Source organism: Girardinichthys multiradiatus, chromosome 3, assembly GCF_021462225.1.
Source record: "Girardinichthys multiradiatus isolate DD_20200921_A chromosome 3, DD_fGirMul_XY1, whole genome shotgun sequence".
Taxonomy (NCBI): domain Eukaryota; kingdom Metazoa; phylum Chordata; class Actinopteri; order Cyprinodontiformes; family Goodeidae; genus Girardinichthys; species Girardinichthys multiradiatus.
Window position 1 is genome coordinate 6,920,872 of NC_061796.1, and position 16,778 is coordinate 6,937,649.

Genomic DNA, 16,778 nt, shown 5'->3' on the forward strand with positions numbered 1-16,778 from the left:
TTCTAGTTATTTCATATTATTAAAATGCACATGTCAAATTCTTAAGGTACATTTATAAAACCCCACAGATGAACATACCATCTGTCCACAAGTTTTATTTTTCCTCCTGCAGGAAACTCCGTCATTAGAGATAACACAAATGCCTTTTTGACTACCTTCAGTTTACATTTTAAAGTAATTCAACCTTTAGGCATTTCAGTGACTTTTTAACTTTTCAAGTCATGTTGCATAGAAGCAGCTCCTCGAGAATTTCCTTTTTTTTGTTTGCAGGGCAGTTCATGCACAGACAATTCAATAATTTGGCATCAAGATAATAAGAACACTATTATCTGTACAGGGTCCTTGGGTGTTCTCAATGGCGCTTTGAAATAAAATGCATTATTATTATTATTTGTTTTACATAAACTGGGCCAAACAGCTAAGCTTAAATTTGCGAAGATTGTACTACTTTGCAAAACCATTAGTAAAACCACTAACTTAATGTATTTTATTGGGATTTTATGTGCTTGACCAAAGTAGTTCTGCAATTGTACGTAAAATGGAAAGAATACATAGCTTTAAATTCCCCCCTTTAATTTGACATTCCTAAATAAAATTCAGCGTAACCAATTGCCTTCAGAGGTTTATTAATTAGTAAATAGAGTCCTTTAGAGACTAATTTAATCTCAGTATAATTACTGCTGTTCTGTGAAGGCCTCAGAGGTTAATTATAGCCTCCTAAAGATCAAGAAATGCACCAGACAGGTCAGGAATAAAATTACGGAGATGTTTAAAGTTGGGTTAGATTGTAAAGTAATATCTCTGTATTGCTCAATTCATCATCTGAAAATGTCAACCTTACATTATAGCAGCAAACCCAACTAACATTAATCAAAGTAGAGGCCAAAAGGCTTTTGGTAACTCTTAAGGAGCTGCAGGGATCCACAGCTCAGGTGTAAGAATCTGTTGACAGAACAACCATAGGTTGTTTACTCTAAATATCTGGCCTTTATAAAAGTCAAGTAGAAAAACGTTGTTGAAAGAAAGCTCTGTAAGGTTTGGCACAAGCCATATGGTCAGATGAAACCAGTATTGGACTTTTTAACCTATATGCAAACACATTACTCTGAAAAGACTTGGTAAAACATGGTGTTGGCAGCATTATGCTGTGGGTATTCTTTTCTTCAGCAGGGACAGCTGAGGAAAGCTACACTTGAAAAGAAAAGAAGCTAAAGACACGTTTCTGGAACAAAATCTGTTAGGGACTGCAGAAGACTTAAAAGTGGGTCTGACAACATCACAAAGCAATGAGCCAGAGCTTGAGCAGCAGAGTTTAGATCAATACAAACTCATGTAATAGAATTGCCTAAATACAGATGTAGAACCAGTTGTTCACTGATGCTGTTCATTCAATCTGTCTGAGATTGAGTTACTTTGCAAATGGGCTAAAGGTTTTGCCTCTGGAGTGGCAAAGCTGGTACAGACACACAGCAAAGGACTGTAAACTGTATTTCAACAAAGTATTGAGTCAGTTGGACTGAATGCAAATGTATGCTACACAGATTATAATTTGCAAGAAAATGTGCAAATAAAGTATTATATTCTATTCTGTGCTCTGCTTTGTGCTGGTGAATCACCTGAAATTCCAATGAATGCAATATATATTTGTTGTAATATCACAAAATGTAAAAATGCTCAAGGTGTCTGTTTAGTTTTGCATGCTATAAAAACACCTTTAACACCTCTAAGAGTTTCCCATTGCATTTAGAATATGATGTTTGCTATGATCACTTTGACAGCCAAAGTGATGTGTTGACATATTCTTGTAATTCATGTAAGTCTCCTGGTCTTTTTTTAGGGTCCTATATGTTGGTGAACTCCTCTCAACATGCTGCGGGTCATCGTGCTCAGCTGCTGCTGCAGACGCTGAGTGAAAACGACACGCATTGCGTCCAATTCAGCTACTTCTTGTACAGCCGCGACGGCCACAGTCCCGGGGCCCTCCGCGCGTACGTGCGAGTGAACGGCGGTCCAATCGGGAGTCCGGTATGGAACACTTCAGTGTCTCACAGCAAACAGTGGCACCAGGTTGAGCTGGCAGTCAGCACCTTCTGGCCGAGTGAATACCAGGTATGACCTTTGTTGCTCTTTTATTGATGAAGTAGCACTAGAGTTAACACTGGTCAGATTTTTTTGTACATTATTTACTGAAGATATGCAGACCCATTGACCAGCATGATGTAGAGCTGAAAAGTATAACATAGTACAGCTCTGTTGATCACTTCTTGATCACGTGCTTTTCTCAGAGCCATCGCCTGGCTTTGTGGGTGTATGATGTGGCTGTAGATAGCTTGGGTAGGTGAGCATGAGGGTTATCCATTTATGAATTCAATTTCTTCTTTCTGCAATCTCTGCTAAGCTGTCAGAAAGCTATTAGGCTGAGTAGCATGCATTTTATCAAGAACTGTCAATTGCCCTGACTTAATTAAATTCTATTCAGCCTTGTGTGTTGTGACCTTGACTATGTAAATAATAGCCCTTAGCACTGTTTGAACAGTAGGAGCATTTGGATGCTTTTAAACCTGCATAATTCAATCTACAGTTAACTGCAGTAAACAGTACATCCCTTCAATGTCTAATGCAATTAGGAAGTCCCGGTGACAATGGTAAGTAAGGCAGATGTTTGACAAGTCAGGAAATTAATGCAAGAAATGTGCTACTTTCCTAAATGTGTCCATACATGGAGACAATTAAAAAGCAATGGCCATAAGCTTAAAACAAAACAAACTGGGAAAAAAAGGCTGGATGAAGACCAAGGTTTGTATTGTCACCACTCACACTGAGGATGATGGTAAGAGAGATAAAAAAAATCGGAAAATCTCAATGTTAGAATATTGCAGCAAAGATCAGCATGTTGGGGTCACCAAGTCTCCGCAAGAACCTTTAGAGACTAGCTACATGTCAACCAATTGTTTGAGATTCATGCCTTAACAAATGTAAACATGTGGAGTTTGCTAAACATACTGAAACTGTTTGCTTTAGATAAGACCAAGATTTAGTTTTTTGGCAACAAATACTCCAGGTAAGCTTGTCGTGAGACTAAACACATCACGCCCAATGTTAAGTGTGCTAATAGAGCAGTGATGCTGTTGGTCTTTTGCTATTTCAAAGACCCTTGGTATGAGCCGAACATGTTTGTAAATATTTTATACATTTTCATTGTACAACACTGACGATGTGACACTTGATACTATGTAAAGTAGTCTGTATACAGCTTGTATAACAGTGCAAAGTCTTTAAGATCCAACAGCTCTATGATGTCGTCGTGGAGGAGTGGAAGATAATTCCAGTGGCAACCTGTGAAGCTCTAGTGAACTCCTTGCCCAAGACGGCCAGTGCTGCAAAATAATGATGGCCACACAAAATATTGATACTTTGGGGACAATCTGGACATTTTCTGTTAGGAGTGTGCTCACTTTTGTTGCCAGCAGTTTAGACATTAATGGCTGTGTGTTTTATTTTCAGGGGACAGCAAATTTACACTGTTATACAAGCTATACACTAACTACTTTACATTGTATCAAAGTGTGATATCTTTAGTGTTGTCCCATAACAAAGAAAATTGATTGAGCATAAGAAAGAACTTTGACTGGGCGATCTACAGAGACAGTGCAAAATAAAATGTTATCTGAATATCCTAAACTTGTCAAATGTTACAGGATAAGACCAAGTGATGCCCCCCTGGCAAAATAAATTTGTAAAAGATATTTACTGCAGTGGTGGATAGTGTCACAAATAATATTTTTTAAAATAAACATATAAGTTGTCTGTCTCGATTAGTTGCTGAACAGAACATGTGCCGAAAAGGAGAATGGAATGACCTGCTTGAAACAAATCAGCTTCAACAAGCACCTGATAGATTGTTTGTGAAATACTTTGGTCAAAATAACACATGGGCCGAGGCACATTAAACTAATCACAGCTCATTTTAACAGCATATTCATGAAAAATACAAAAAACCTTTAATGACAAGTCAGATTTCTTTCTTTGGAAACCTGGTGTAATCTTTTTTCCAAACAATCAAGAAAAGCAATAAAAGATAAAGGAAACAAGTTAAAAATGTTCCTACTTCCAACAAACAGCCAGTGGGGCATGATGTAAGGTTGTTGGATGAGATACACATGTGGAGGCATGTAAACCATATTGTAAACAGATTCTATGCTCTTACATTATCTTTCCAATATGTTTACTTTCCTGAACCTCTTCCATACAAAAAAACAGGTCCACAAATTTTATATTTTCTTCAACCATGACGTCTGATGGAGCTTTGTGAAAATGTTCTAAAGTTGAGCATGAGAAAGAGAATTCTGTAAGTATTGGCAACATAATGTTTCAGCGGACTGGTTTGTCTCGTCTGACTGACATACAGTTATTATATATGACTAATATATTATTAATACTGAAGTATTTTGGCTGCATATTACAGTGGTAATTGCCGTAGGTGGAGCTGGTTTGAACTGCTACATTTAAAATATAAGGAAAGGAATATTGGAGAAGAAAAAAAAGTCAATTGAAGCATTAACATTTTTCATGTTAAGGATTTTTTCCTCCAATTTTATAGAAAATTTGTAGCTTTTAAAATGCCCACTGAAATAGATGCATATGGCACATTTAGATAAGAAATACACACTGTGAGCTCTGAATTAAGCAAGTAAAATTATCGGGTTTTTTTTCTTCCAAAAATTAAAACAGAAATGTAAGACTAACTTTAGTTTTACATAGTATAATAATTTGCTTTTCGTAAATTTAAATACAATAAGCAACAGTTATACCTACTTCTGTTTACGGTAAGATATTGCCTATTAGAGTTGGTTTAACCCTTTATTTATCATTTTGACACACAGATGTAAGTGAAATATGGTATTAATACTCGCTATATTAGAGTTTCAGTGAAATATATGCCTATACCTAAAAGTTGCTAATAGATTTTTCTGTTTTGTTGAGTTATCTTCTCTACAATTAGCTGTTTTACAGTCTTAGCTTGTTACCTGGCAACTGTAGTTTTAAAACAGTCTTACTTAACTCCAAACATTCAAATTTGTATTGGTGAAAAGCAATACAATTGACCAGCCAAGTGCAATAACAAGTAGGGGAGGGGCAACTCAATGCTCCAAACAGCCAGAGAAGACTCAAATCTCTCTCTCTGCGATTTCCGTGGCATGAAACCAAAGCTGTTTATAAACTAACTTAATAAAGGTAACACAGACTATCGCAGAAAATTGTAAAAGTGTGCACTGCCTTTTGGAAGCAGTCAAAATGCTTATTAAGGGATTTAGAATACTCATACTTGTACTCGTCGTCTTCCGCTTATCCGGGACCGGGTCGCGGGGACAGCAGACTCAGCAGAGACACCCAGACGTCCCTCTCCCCAGACAACTCCTCCAGCTCCTCCGGGGGGAGCCCAAGGCGTTCAAGGCCAGCCGAGAGACATAGTCCCTCCAGCGTGTCCTGGGCCTCCTCCCGGTGGGACGTGCCTGGAACACCTCCCAAGGAAGGCGTCCAGGAGGCATCCGGTATAGATGCTCGAGCCACCTCAACTGGTTCCTCTCGATGTGGAGGAGCAGCCGCTCTACTCCACAAGGTGCTTCACAGAAGTGCACAATTATACATTAAGATAAAACAATAAAGGCACAAAAAATGTAGTGAAAACCATCACTATGAGGGTAGTGGTAAATATAATAGTGACAAGCCTATAGTAGCATAACTACATCCAACGCACTGGAACTGTTAAAAAGATTTGCAAAAGAAATAGGTTTTAAGTTTGCTCTTAAAAACTTCCACAGAATCAAGAGAACATAACGAGAGCGGGAAATCGTTCCAAAGCTTTGGCGCAACAGCCTGGAAGGAACGGTCTCCTCTAGTCTTAAAACGGGTGTAAGGGACCTTAAGAAGATTCTGATCCAATGACCTTAGCCTTTGAGAAGGGATATACGGACACAAAAGGGCTCTAATGTATCGGGGAGCCTGACCATGGAGAACTTTAAAAGTCAGTACCAGGATTTTCAAATTAAAGCGAAAAACCACTGGAAGCCAATGGAGAGATTTAAAAATTGGGGTAATATGAGGCTTTATGTTGGTGCGAGTCAGCACCCTAGCCGCCGCATTTTGGACCGGCTGCAGACGAGACAGCTCCTTTTTGTTAAGACAAGAAAAAAGGCTATTGCAATAGTCTACACGAGAAGACACAAAAGCATGAATAATCAGCTCAAGATTATCTTTGGAAACAAATCTTCTTAGTTTCGAAATATTCCTGAGCTGGATCCGGGATCTCGTTCTTTCGGTCATGACTCAAAGTTCATGGCCATAGGTGAGGGTAGGAACGTAGACCGACTGATAAATCGAGAGTTTCGCCGTTCAGCTCAGCTCTCTCTTCACCACAACGGACCAGCACAGTGCCCCCATTACTGCAGCAGCCGCACCGATCCGTCTGTCGATCTCCCGCTCCATTCTTCCCTCACTTGTGAACAAGATCCCGAGATACTTGAACTCCTCCACTTGAGGCAGGAACTCCCCTCCAACCTGAAGAGGACAAGCCACCCTTTTCCGGTCGAGTACCATGGCCTCTGACTCGGAGGAGCTGATCTTCATCCCAGCTGCTTCACACTCGGCTGCGAACTGCCCCGGCGCATTCTGTAGGTCGTGGCTGGAGGGGGCCAGCAGGACCACGTCATCTGCAAAGAAAAAGAGACGAAATCCACTGGTCCCCAAACCAGACCCCTTCCGGCCCGTGGCTGCATCTAGAAATCCTGTCCATAAAAGTTATGAACAGGACTGATGACAAAGGGCAGCCCTGCCGGAATCCAACACGCACCGGGAACAGGTCCGACTTAGTGCCGCCAATGCGGACCAAACTCCTGCTCCGCTTGTACAGGGACCGGATGGCCCCTAATAAAGGGCCCCCGATTCCATACTCCTGGATCACTCCCCACAGGGCATCACGAGGGACACAGTCGAATGCTTTCTCCAGGTCCACAAAACACATGTGGGCCGGTTGGGCAAACCCCCATGAACCCTCAAGTGCCCTGTAGAGGGTATAGAGTTGGTCCAGTGTTCCACAGCTGGGACGAAAATCGCACCGCTCCTCCTGAAGCCGAGGTTCGACTATTGGCCGGACTCTCCTCTCTAATACCCTGGCATAGGCCTTACCAGGGAGGCTGAGGAGTGTGATCCCCCTATAGTTGGAACACACCCTCCAGTCACCCTTCATATGAAGGGGTACCACCACCCCAGTCTGCCAGTCCAGAGGCACTGTCCCCGACCGCCACGTAATGTTGAAGAGGCGTGTCAACCATGACAGCCCCACAACATCCAGAGACTTGAGGTACTCAGGGCGGATCTCCTCCACCCCCCGAAGCCCTGCCACCGCGGAGCTTTTTAACCACCTCGGTGACTTCAGCCTGGGTGATGAAAGAGTCCAACCCCGAGTCCTCAGCCTCTGTTTCCATCAGGAAATGCGTGATGGCAGGACTGAGGAGATCCTCAAAGTACTCCTTCCACCGCCCGATAATATCCTCAGTCGAAGTCAGCAGCCTCCCACTCCCACTGTAAACAGTGTTGGCGAAGCACTGCTTCCTTACGACCTCAGCTACGGTCAGCGGCATCGACAATAGATGCAGAGAACAAGGTCCACTCGGACTCTACAGGTCCTTCTCAAAATATTAGCATATTGTGATAAAGTTCATTATTTTCCATAATGTCATGATGAAAATTTAACATTCATATATTTTAGATTCATTGCACACTAACTGAAATATTTCAGGTCTTTTATTGTCTTAATACGGATGATTTTGGCATACAGCTCATGAAAACCCAAAATTCCTATCTCACAAAATTAGCATGTCATTAAAAGGGTCTCTAAACGAGCTATGAACCTAATCATCTGAATCAACGAGTTAACTCTAAACACCTGCAAAAGATTCCTGAGGCCTTTAAAACTCCCAGCCTGGTTCATCACTCAAAACCCCAATCATGGGTAAGACTGCCGACCTGGCTGCTGTCCAGAAGGCCACTATTGACACCCTCACGCAAGAGGGTAAGACACAGAAAGAAATTTCTGAACGAATAGGCTGTTCCCAGAGTGCTGTATCAAGGCACCTCAGTGGGAAGTCTGTGGGAAGGAAAAAGTGTGGCAGAAAACGCTGCACAACGAGAAGAGGTGACCGGACCCTGAGGAAGATTGTGGAGAAGGGCCGATTCCAGACCTTGGGGGACCTGTGGAAGCAGTGGACTGAGTCTGGAGTAGAAACATCCAGAGCCACCGTGCACAGGCGTGTGCAGGAAATGGGCTACAGGGGCTGCATTCCCCAGGTCAAGCCACTTTTGAACCAGAAACAGCGGCAGAAGCGCCTGACCTGGGCTACAGAGAAGCAGCACTGGACTGCTGCTCAGTGGTCCAAAGTACTTTTTTCGGATGAAAGCAAATCCTGCATGTCATTTGGAAATCAAGGTGCCAGAGTCTGGAGGAAGACTGGGGAGAAGGAAATGCCAACATGCCAGAAGTCCAGTGTCAAGTACCCACAGTCAGTGATGGTCTGGGGTGCCGTGTCAGCTGCTGGTGTTTGTCCACTGTGTTTTATCAAGGGCAGGGTCAATGCAGCTAGCTATCAGGAGATTTTGGAGCACTTCATGCTTCCATCTGCTGAAAAGCTTTATGGAGATGAAGATTTAATTTTTCAGCACGACCTGGCACCTGCTCACAGTGCCAAAACCACTGGTAAATGGTTTACTGACCATGGTATCACTGTGCTCAATTGGCCTGCCAACTCTCCTGAGCTGAACCCCATAGAGAATCTGTGGGATATTGTGAAGAGAACGTTGAGAGACTCAAGACCCAACACTCTGGATGAGCTAAAGGCCGCTATCGAAGCATCCTGGGCCTCCATAAGACCTCAGCAGTGCCACAGGCTGATTGCCTCCATGCCACGCCGCATTGAAGCAGTCATTTCTGCCAAAGGATTCCCGACCAAGTATTGAGTGTATAACTGTACATGATTATTTGAAGGTTGACGTTTTTTGTATTAAAAACACTTTTCTTTTATTGGTCGGATGAAATATGCTAATTTTGTGAGATAGGAATTTTGGGTTTTCATGAGCTGTATGCCAAAATCATCCATATTAAGATAATAAAAGACCTGAAATATTTCAGTTAGTGTGCAATGAATCTAAAATATATGAATGTTAAATTTTCATCATGACATTATGGAAAATAATAAACTTTATCCCAATATGCTAATATTTTGAGAAGGACCTGTATGTCTCCAACATCCCCTGGAATCTGGTCAAAACTCGCCCGGAGGTGGGAATTGAATATATCCCTGGCCAAGGGCTCCGCCAGACGTTCCCAGCTGACCCTCCGGCTTTCTCTTCCTCCAGCGGATCCAACTCACCACCAGGTGGTGATCAGTGGACAGCTCAGCCCCTCTCTTCACTCGAGTGTCCAAAACATGCGGCCGAAGGTCTGATTATACGACAACAAAGTCTATCATCGACCTCCTGCCTAGGGTGTCCTGGTGCCAAGTGCACTGATGGACACCCTTATGTTTGAACATGGTGTTCATTATGGACAATACGTGACTAGCACAGAAGTCCAACAACAAAGCACCACTCGGATTCAGATCAGGGAGGACATTCCTCCCAATCACGCGTCTCCAGTTGTCACTGTCATTTCCCACGTGAAGGTTGAAGTCCCCGGGAGGGGCACTATCCAGCACCCCCGACAGGGACGCCAAGAAGGCTGGGTACTCCACACTACCGCTCGGCCCATAGGCCGAAACGACAGTCAGAGACCTGTCCCCAACCCGAAGGCGTAGGGATGCGACCCTCTCATCCACTAGGGTAAACCCCAACACGAGACGGCTGAGCTGGGTGGCAACAAGCAAACCCACTCCAGCTCATCTCCCCGTGGGCCACTCCAGAGTAGAAGAGAGTCCAGCCCCTCTCGAGGAGATGGGTTCCAGAGGCCATGCTGTGCGTGGAGGCGAGCCCGACTATTTCTAGTCGGTATCTCTCAACCTCCCGCACAAGCTCAGGCTCCTTCCCCCCCAGCGAGGTGACATTCCACGTACCTAGAGCCAGCTTCAGCATCCGGGGATGGGTCTCCACCTTTGTCCGCCGCCCAATCCTCTTCACACCGAATACTAGAATACTGTATTTATGTATTGCATTGTATTTTAATGTTTGCTACTGGAAATCATCCATCATTAAAATCATCCTAAATATAATTAGAAACTAAAGCTGTTAAGAAAATGTTAAGGAGGCTAAAGTATAATGTTAAAACAGATGATTAGATGTTCTCAGTTGGATTTCTTTTTTAGGTATTTTTAATGCAAATCATTACTTTTACAGTTCCCTTAATTGACATATTTAAAACATGAGTTACATTAAACATGAGTCGTCGGTCTCCCTTGCGTGGTTCTCTGCTGCATGTGATTTCTCCAAAAAGAGACTCACTGATTCTTCACTCTGCCTTAACATTGGAGCAGATATGTCATTAAATTTAACAAAAGTGCTTGTTAGAAACAGTTTGTTTTCCATTTCCTTTCTTTTCAGTTTCTCTGTGGATTTGTGTACTTGTAAACATCACAGTAAACAGTGATGGCTTACACAGTGGTTTGCAATAATATTCCTTGGCCTTGAACATTTCACATTTCGTCAAGTTACAAAATTTTTGTAGAGCACCTTCTACTTTGCTTTGTTTCTGTTTGGCTTGTGGCAGACCTTTTCTTGGTCTTCATGATGCTTTTTTCACTAATGCAAACTTCTCAGGCATTCACTGAACAGCTGTACTCATACTGTATTAAAATTACACAGAGGTGGACTCTTGTTTGCTGATTAGCTGGCTTCTTAAGGGAGCTTATTTCACTCAAGTTTATTTAGGGGTATCAGATTAAAGAAGGCTGCCTACAAATGTATGTCAAACCTTTCAGGTTTCTTTTTTTGATAACGGTTTGGAATCCATCTACCGTTTCCCTTCAGCCTCACAGTTTTGCAATATTGGCCTATCACATAAAATCCCAATCAACTACATTGGAGTCTGTGATTGTAAATGTGGAAACAGTTCAAGAGAAATTAATAGTCTTGCAGGATACTGTGGATGAGTCAGAATGATGCTGCGACTTCCAATGAGAGGCAGCACAAAGCAGAAGGTTGGTAAAACGGGCTTTTGAGGAGGAGGAGAACAAACTGAGGAGAAGACTGACTGATAAAGTAGTATTGACTATCCAGCCTTTTAATAGAACGGCTTAAAAAGCTAATAGCCTGGCTTTTATCCCATGTTGAGGAAAAAAGTACAGTTTAAATTATTGGATTAAATTACCTAATGTTGGGGATTTGATTACCAAGAATTGGCAACATTAGAGCAAATATATCCTAATGTGAATGGAGAGGAATTAGAGTTGTACATTTACCCCCACCCCCAGCTTCTTTACTTACTCGTCACTTTCACTTGGCTGACCTCATACTACTTTTGAGTACAAAGGGAGCAAACCAAGCTGCCCCCGCAAAGGCACGTATACCATGGCTTACATTGCTAATCCCTCAGCAGTCAAAAGACCTCATCACTGTGGAATGACAGTGAGTCTCGTCTTACAACACGCCACTGCTCTCTTTTACACTGACAAAACAGATAAAAGAGAATGGGGATGTTAAAGGGTGGATGTTTTCTTTAGTGCTGGTCGTCGCCTTGTGTTAACCGGCAAATGAAATGCACTTGAAACACAAAAAGAACAACAGACATCCAGACATCTGAAGGCCTGCTTTGCTTCAAAGCTGCACAACAATTCCTTCAAAGAGTTTATTGCCATTTTAAATACCGATGGGATTATTTGAGCCTGCATACACCTTATATTTCACTAAAAAGACATTTCCAGACTACTCCTTTACAATTTTGATGTGCTCTTTTATGACGTCAGAAGGGAACCCCTGCAGGTAAACTGACTGCCGCTACAATGGCCAGCAACACAGACAGCAGCGAAGAATCTAATGTTTCTTTAGATATATTTCAGTCTCTATCAGAGAGAAACGCAGCAGAGTCAGGAGAAGAAAGTCAGCTTTCATCAGATGGCAAAGTACAAGTTCTGCGACGGGCGGATGGACATCTAATTCCACCAGAGTCTATTTTTGCTAGATGGCGTAGCATAGCCGGTGTCAATATGCATGAATCTTACTGCACCACCAGGAAATAGAACGAGCACAACATCCAGATTTTCAAAATAATTAACTTAAGCAGGACTAGATCTCGCTTTAATACATAATAATTAATAAATACACACATATATTTCTATAGTAGCATCTGTTAACATTAGATCAATTAGATCAGTTACTGGGTTAACTAAGGTATTATAAACTGAGCAATTATACTTTAAATGCACCAAATTAAGCAACAAATATAGCTTCGCTGCACTCAGTGAACACACGCATTGTAGAACAAAACTCATGAAAATATCTGGATGCATAAAATGAAAACTTCCGCAGAGTTAGTTGTTTTGGACTTGGTACCGTATATATCACTAGTTTTTATTGAGTAATCTGCGTATGGTTCTTGGAGCTCCTCCGGGCTTCGCAGCAGACCGGACCAGACCGGAGCAGATACAGTGTGAATCCAGGGTTACAGTAAATACAGCACGGAGTCACATAATGATTATAATGCAGTGCTGATTAGTTCCTAAGATTTCTTTAACGCATGAGTTAAAGTTTATGCTAACCTGAGCATTTTCTGGTGACAGATACACACTTACATCACACTTTAAGTCATGATTCTTTATTTTGTAATAATAAACAACATGGTTATTTCATTTGAAAGGCTACATATATGTTTTTTATGTATTTACAGTAAATACAAATATTGTCTTCTGGCTTCCCTCAAAATTAGCCACAGCCCCCCCAGCTAAGTTCCTCTGGAGCCGGGTCTCATTGTAACACAGTGTACATCATGGTGTATTCTCCATCCTAAAGCATCATGCAATGGGCCCAAAACCCTTAACAACCACAAATTATAAAATTACTGTCATCCCATAGTAACTCAGAGGATGCTCTGGAAGAACTTCCATCACTATCAGGAGGTATGCATATTCCCATAACATTGTTAATGTAAAGAGTAATGCTGTATGAGACAGCTCTGTTTAGGTGAAGCAATGCACTTTTTTGAATATTGCACACACCTCTTTGATGGCTCTGGTAGTGATTACCTCTCGACCATTGTTGCTTTGCACGGCATGCCCAGGAGAAGCACGGAAAACAGCACAGGAGGAGGGTCGAGGAGTGCAGAGCGCTTGCTCACGGTCTGGATTGTGCTCTTGCTGACACCTTCTAGACATTAACATTTGGAGTGTTGGGATTATGATTATTGATTAATTAATATTTATCAAGAATTATAATTAAAAATCACAATTTAAGAAAATTAATTTCTTAACCAAAAATCCTCATTTATGAATCGAAACCAGAGATGAACTCTGATGTTGTAATTGTGGCTCAAAGCCCTTGATATTTACAATTATTAAATTCTCTGTAATAGTTGGTAACTATTATTAGATGTCACTGTTTAATCAACCGTTTCTGCCGAAACGTGGGGAAATTTAACCTTATTTTGACTGACAAATCACTCTTGCACAAAATAAACACAAACGCCTTCTCTTTATCTACGTGACATTTATTAAATCAACAGCCCTGATACAACTTGCTGTCCAATTTAATAATCTTCACCTAATCAAACATGCAAAGTTCTACACAAAAGGGTAAAATACCTAACTAAACAAAATGAAACAGCTTTGCGTGTGTATGAAATCAAACCAGCAGTCATGGCAGTTATGGCAAAATTACAAAAGAAATATGGTTGAACGAAGCTCAGGGAGGCCACTCCCCAAAGTGTAGCTCAGTGGGACACAGACCATCATAAAACTTCCCCCAAGCAAAGTTGTAAACCCAGAGGACAAAGGACAATAAAAACTTTTGGCGGCAAGCTAGTAAAGCATGAAGTTGAAGACAAAGAAAATGGTTGATTTTCACCATAAGGTTATTATAGCAGTCCAGTTTCAGAGCGCACCTGTGTTCAGGTGTCCAGACAGTAAAACACAACTTGAATCCTCCAAAATTCAACAGCAGTCAAGTTTAAAAAAAACAATGGCATGCACATACAATTCAGAACAGCTTAGACTATAAGTGGCGATTCTAAATCGCACTAAAATCCTACTCTATCCTGCCCATGCTATTTCTAATAAAGTAATAAAAATAAAAGGATGGATTTTACTTGATGTTGTCTCCTGTGAGCAGAGGGAGAGAGAGAAGGGGGTGAAGAGTTTCCACGCGTCCACGGATAACTCAGAAAAGAATGGTCCGTTTTCGTCCTTTGTGGCCTCTTTGGCAGAAAGGTGAAAAATAAGATGGGCCATCACTGGTCGACTAGAACAAAAAAAACAAGGAGGAAAAATTGTGTCTCCTTGAAAACTCTGTATTTTTTTTGGTTACGTGTTAAACCCACATCTTCGATCGGTAAAATTGAAAACGTACAAGCCTTCTTATTCCCGTAAGCTTAATTCGCTTAGTTTTCTCGTTGGCCAACAAAGGAGAATGAATGAAATCCACGTGGGATTTCTTCTCCAGAGTGATGCTCCAGTTGCGAGGTAACCGCGTCTCGGTCCCAAGCTGAAAGCAATGGTGTTCCGTCTCATACTGTTATATAGTTGACTGTGGCATCGGAGCTGTTCTATCAGCCGCGGTGCCCGCTGGGATTTGTTGTAGCGGACTGTCCTGGGATACAAAATGGCCAATGATGCCATAAGGCCTGGTGGCGTCCAGCAACGTGCAAATGGTCCAACATTTAGCAAACAAAATGGTCCAACAGGAGGGAAACTATAATTGAGGCCCTCATGCGGCATTTGTATTTGGAAAGATTCAGATTTTAATCTGTTTGTATTAAGAGCTTCCATTTTACTTCATTATATGTTTCAGGTGCACAGCCAGTGTGCAGACTAAAATCATGTGAATACAAAGAGTCACCATATTTTAAAACCCATGGTACCTCTGATCACCACAGATGTCCTACATACATGAACTAAGAATCAATTATACACATAATGTAGTGGTATTTCTCAAAACAGTTCTAAATAAACAAAAATACCAAAGCAGAAGTCTGTTTTTTATTAACATATTGAGAATCAGGTTTGATTAAAGACCATTATAAATACAAAATTTTATGTGATGGTCCAACACAACATGGCTTATATTTATAAGGCAGAAGAAGAATGATACTTCTTTTTCATATTTTTCTACATATAATAACCTAAAAAACTCTCATGTGCATTTCTGTTCAACCCCTTATACTCTAAAACACCTAAATTAAATTCAAAGCAACCATTTGCCATTATAGGCCATGTAGGGGTACACATTATACAACCCTGACCTCTATTGAAGAGCAGCAAGAACAAAGCCACTGTCAGAAAACATCCATAAGAAGTTCCATACATAGTTTGCCAATAAGCCATGTTAAACAATGTAAATCTGTGGAAGATGGAATATTTTGACCTACATGCATAACACTGTGCATCACTTGCACATCAGACCCTAGTGACACATGGTGGTGGCAGCATCATGTTGTGGGGACACTTTCCTTCAGGAGGGACATAAAAGATGGTCAGAGGCTGATGGACAGATGGATGGAGCTAAAAACAGGACAATCCTGGAAGAAACCGAGTTACAGTAGAGCCATGCAAATGTCTGGAGTGGAGGTTTATCTTCCAGTAGGACAACGACTCTGTTCATACAGCCAGAGTTACAATGTTAAGATCAAATAGAGAGGAAAAACTTTTTATTTCGACTGGAGTACAATAAATCTAGGAGAGCATACATTACTTAACAAAGACAATGTTTTAATCAAAGCTTTTTTTCCTCCTTATTAGTCTCAAGATGTATTACAGCACACTAATCCTTGCCTGCAGCACAAGGTTATAAAATGTCAGCGTAGCCTTTCGCACTGCAGAGATACAGATGGGAAATAATGCTCACGGAGGCTTGTTTCAAGATTTTGGGTGTAATAAAATACTGTTTATGGCGCACACGGTCTCTGTTTATGTCTTGAAAATGTCATTGTGAAATGTAATTAAAAACAGTCTGCTAAATGCTCTGATAATCACCAAAACTAAGAGGATTAGTTGCTGAAAATAAAAAAGCATCACCCCATCTTATTTATTCACCTGCCTGCTGATTAAAAAAAATATGTACTTAATTACTTTTACCATGGGTGCTTTGAAATAAGTAGGACTTTTTTGCAAAATATCCATGTGGTATTTCAAATAATTGTTTATCTTTAAATAATTAGCTTTATTAAACTCACATGTTTGTGATAGATTCACATGCATCACTCATCCCAAAACCTCTGGGAATTCAGTGGATTTTCAGGCTGGAATGCGGATCACCTTGAGGCGCCTCAACAGAAGATGTTCTGTGAGACCCATGTACACTACCGTGTTTCTCACGGCGTCTTATTGGTAGAAGTGTTTGCAATACCTGGAGAACTGTGTTATCAAATATTAAAGATGTTATCCAGCCCTCCTAGACGGCCGACTCAAGCCGGAGACGTCCCTCCTTCACCTCGTCTCTGACTCATACTTTTCCTTTTACTTATTCATTTCTTATTTCAAATGTCAGAAACTTCTCAGCTTTTCGTCTCCTCTGACTTTCAAAAACCCGCTATCACATTTTCTTACTATCTGTTTTTTTATTCTTGCTTTCAGCACCCCCCTACTGTT

General features: G+C 41.3%; 1 protein-coding gene across 3 annotated transcripts in view; it reads left to right on the top strand.

Annotated features, from left to right (window-relative positions):
- The window catches only part of ptprub (protein tyrosine phosphatase receptor type Ub), a 310,515-nt gene that overhangs the window by 160,954 nt on the left and 132,783 nt on the right, over positions 1–16,778 (top strand). For all 3 annotated transcript variants that reach the window (XM_047360605.1, XM_047360606.1, XM_047360607.1), the window contains exon 3: positions 1,838–2,109. In XM_047360605.1, the coding sequence (XP_047216561.1) occupies positions 1,838–2,109 (272 nt within the window). The remainder of the gene's footprint in view (positions 1–1,837; positions 2,110–16,778) is intronic.